At 48.5% G+C, this 1,845-nt stretch overlaps 1 protein-coding gene across 1 annotated transcript; it reads right to left on the bottom strand.

The window, feature by feature from the left end:
• Window positions 1-12: 12 nt before the first annotated feature.
• Pmar_PMAR022829 (T complex chaperonin, putative) lies at window positions 13-1,772 on the bottom strand (the record flags this gene model as incomplete). Its single annotated transcript, XM_002783646.1, has 12 exons — window positions 13-73; window positions 128-210; window positions 263-368; window positions 417-598; window positions 642-746; window positions 799-887; window positions 938-1,056; window positions 1,104-1,196; window positions 1,243-1,345; window positions 1,396-1,504; window positions 1,555-1,662; window positions 1,709-1,772. Coding segments are annotated over 12 exons (1,222 nt in total), but the record flags the coding sequence as incomplete, so codon positions are not given.
• Between the last annotated feature and the right edge of the window lie 73 nt (window positions 1,773-1,845).

Consider the following 1,845-nt stretch of genomic DNA (forward strand, 5'->3'; position numbering starts at 1 on the left):
TGGGAAGGGTATTTAGATAACGTTAGAAACGTAATCGTTAGCAGTCTCAGTCAGCGTCGGCTCGCTGTGGAATCTTTCAAGGTATACGTGCTCACAGCGATGCCGCCCACCAATAAGGGATTTCTACTGGTCATAATCGTACGGAGACATCACATCATCAATCTTGAGAATCATTTTGACCACCTGTGTCGCGAGGCTGAGTTGCTCGATCTGAAACGAAGACTTGCGAAATGAGCACGGAGAGTTCACCTATCATGATCACCTTAGAAGCCGTGGCTTCATACACGCCCTGCTTCCACATATCATTTGTGCCCTGAGCAATGCAGTCGACCCCAAATACAGGCTTTCCGGTGGATATTTGGAGATTCCTGAATGAATAGAACTACGCTGACTGAAAGAGCAACTGGTAATACTACCTCACTTGAGCCACCGTCTTGAGTGGCTGTAACCCTGAATTCTCACTAAGACAGTTCGGAATTGTCTCAAGCGCGTCGGCGAAGGCCCTCATAGAGTACTGCTCAACAGTGGGCTCCTTATCAGCAGCATCAGCGACGGCAATACTCGCGGCGATCTCAGAGCAACCACCACCGGGCACAACCTGATTGAAGTGAATAAACCCATAGTCGCTGGAAAGGATCTACCCTGCTGTCGCGGATGAGGTTTCGGACACAACACATGGCGTCATGTAAGCACCTCTTGGCCTCATCAACAGCCATCTGATTACCACCACGGACTAGCACCGTCACCTGATGACGGAAGAGAATGGTAAAAGCCATTCTACACCTCCAGATAGCCTACAGTCTTTGAATTAGCACAGTCCTCAATGACAATCATAGAGTCCTTATCAGTAGTGCCGAGACTCAACTCCCTCACTGTACCGGCACGGCCTGAAACAAATGATTAGTATTCTATGCAGCGATGAAGCTACTCAACTTACCAAGTTTAGCAGAGGTTAACTCCGAGAATCGAGGGACGATACGGCCCCCAGTAGCAATAGCAATGAGCTCGAGCTCAACACCTCCAACCCAACGGATAGCCGGAAGATTGCGCTGATACCTGTGGGCATGCACAATACCAATGATTTGTAAAAGAGTTCTCATTACAAGAGATGGTTGGCCTCGTCATCGAACCCCCATTGACAGATCGCCAAATTAGCACCAGATGCTAGCATTGTGTCTACCATGTCAGAGAAATACCTGAGGACGACTATGATGGTCATACCCCCAAGCGACGTTCGACTACTTTTGCTCATATTTATAAAGCTTCTTGTAGTCCTCAGCAGATTTGATGTCGATCTTATGCTTGGTCTTAGGCTTCGGTGGCTCAAATGGGCAGGTGAGAATGCCTAATTGGGACAGAAGTGAAATCTACTGGCACACTTGCACGAATTCCCACAAATTTTGGCGTCCTTAATCTCCTTCGGCATTTGGGGATGGGAGAACTCCTTGTCGATCACAATGCCATTGACTAAACAGGTATCTTCTAATCGGCCGCCAACCTTGCCCTAAATCCCATGGAAGTACTATCACGGGCAAGACGAGTGAACAGCACTACCTCGACTTTGATAAGATCGAAGTTGACGTCCTTCCGCTCCAAGTCGGCAACCGACAAGACAGCGTCGGTAGCAATCTTGGCCATCTGGGCTTGTCGAGAGGACACTATCTACTCAAGAGAGCCTGACGCTAGAAGGATCCTTCATTGACAGTACTTTAGAGCCCAGCGCGGTCATAGCAGCGTGGTGAAGCTCCTCGTTATCATTTTTGATATATCGACTAAAGCACCGGGACTCACACATGTGTACTTCTCGGACATACCTCCTTGCTGATCTCCTGAACACGTTTGATG

Source organism: Perkinsus marinus, assembly GCF_000006405.1.
Source record: "Perkinsus marinus ATCC 50983 genomic scaffold scf_1104296936866, whole genome shotgun sequence".
Classification (NCBI taxonomy): domain Eukaryota; phylum Perkinsozoa; order Perkinsida; family Perkinsidae; genus Perkinsus; species Perkinsus marinus.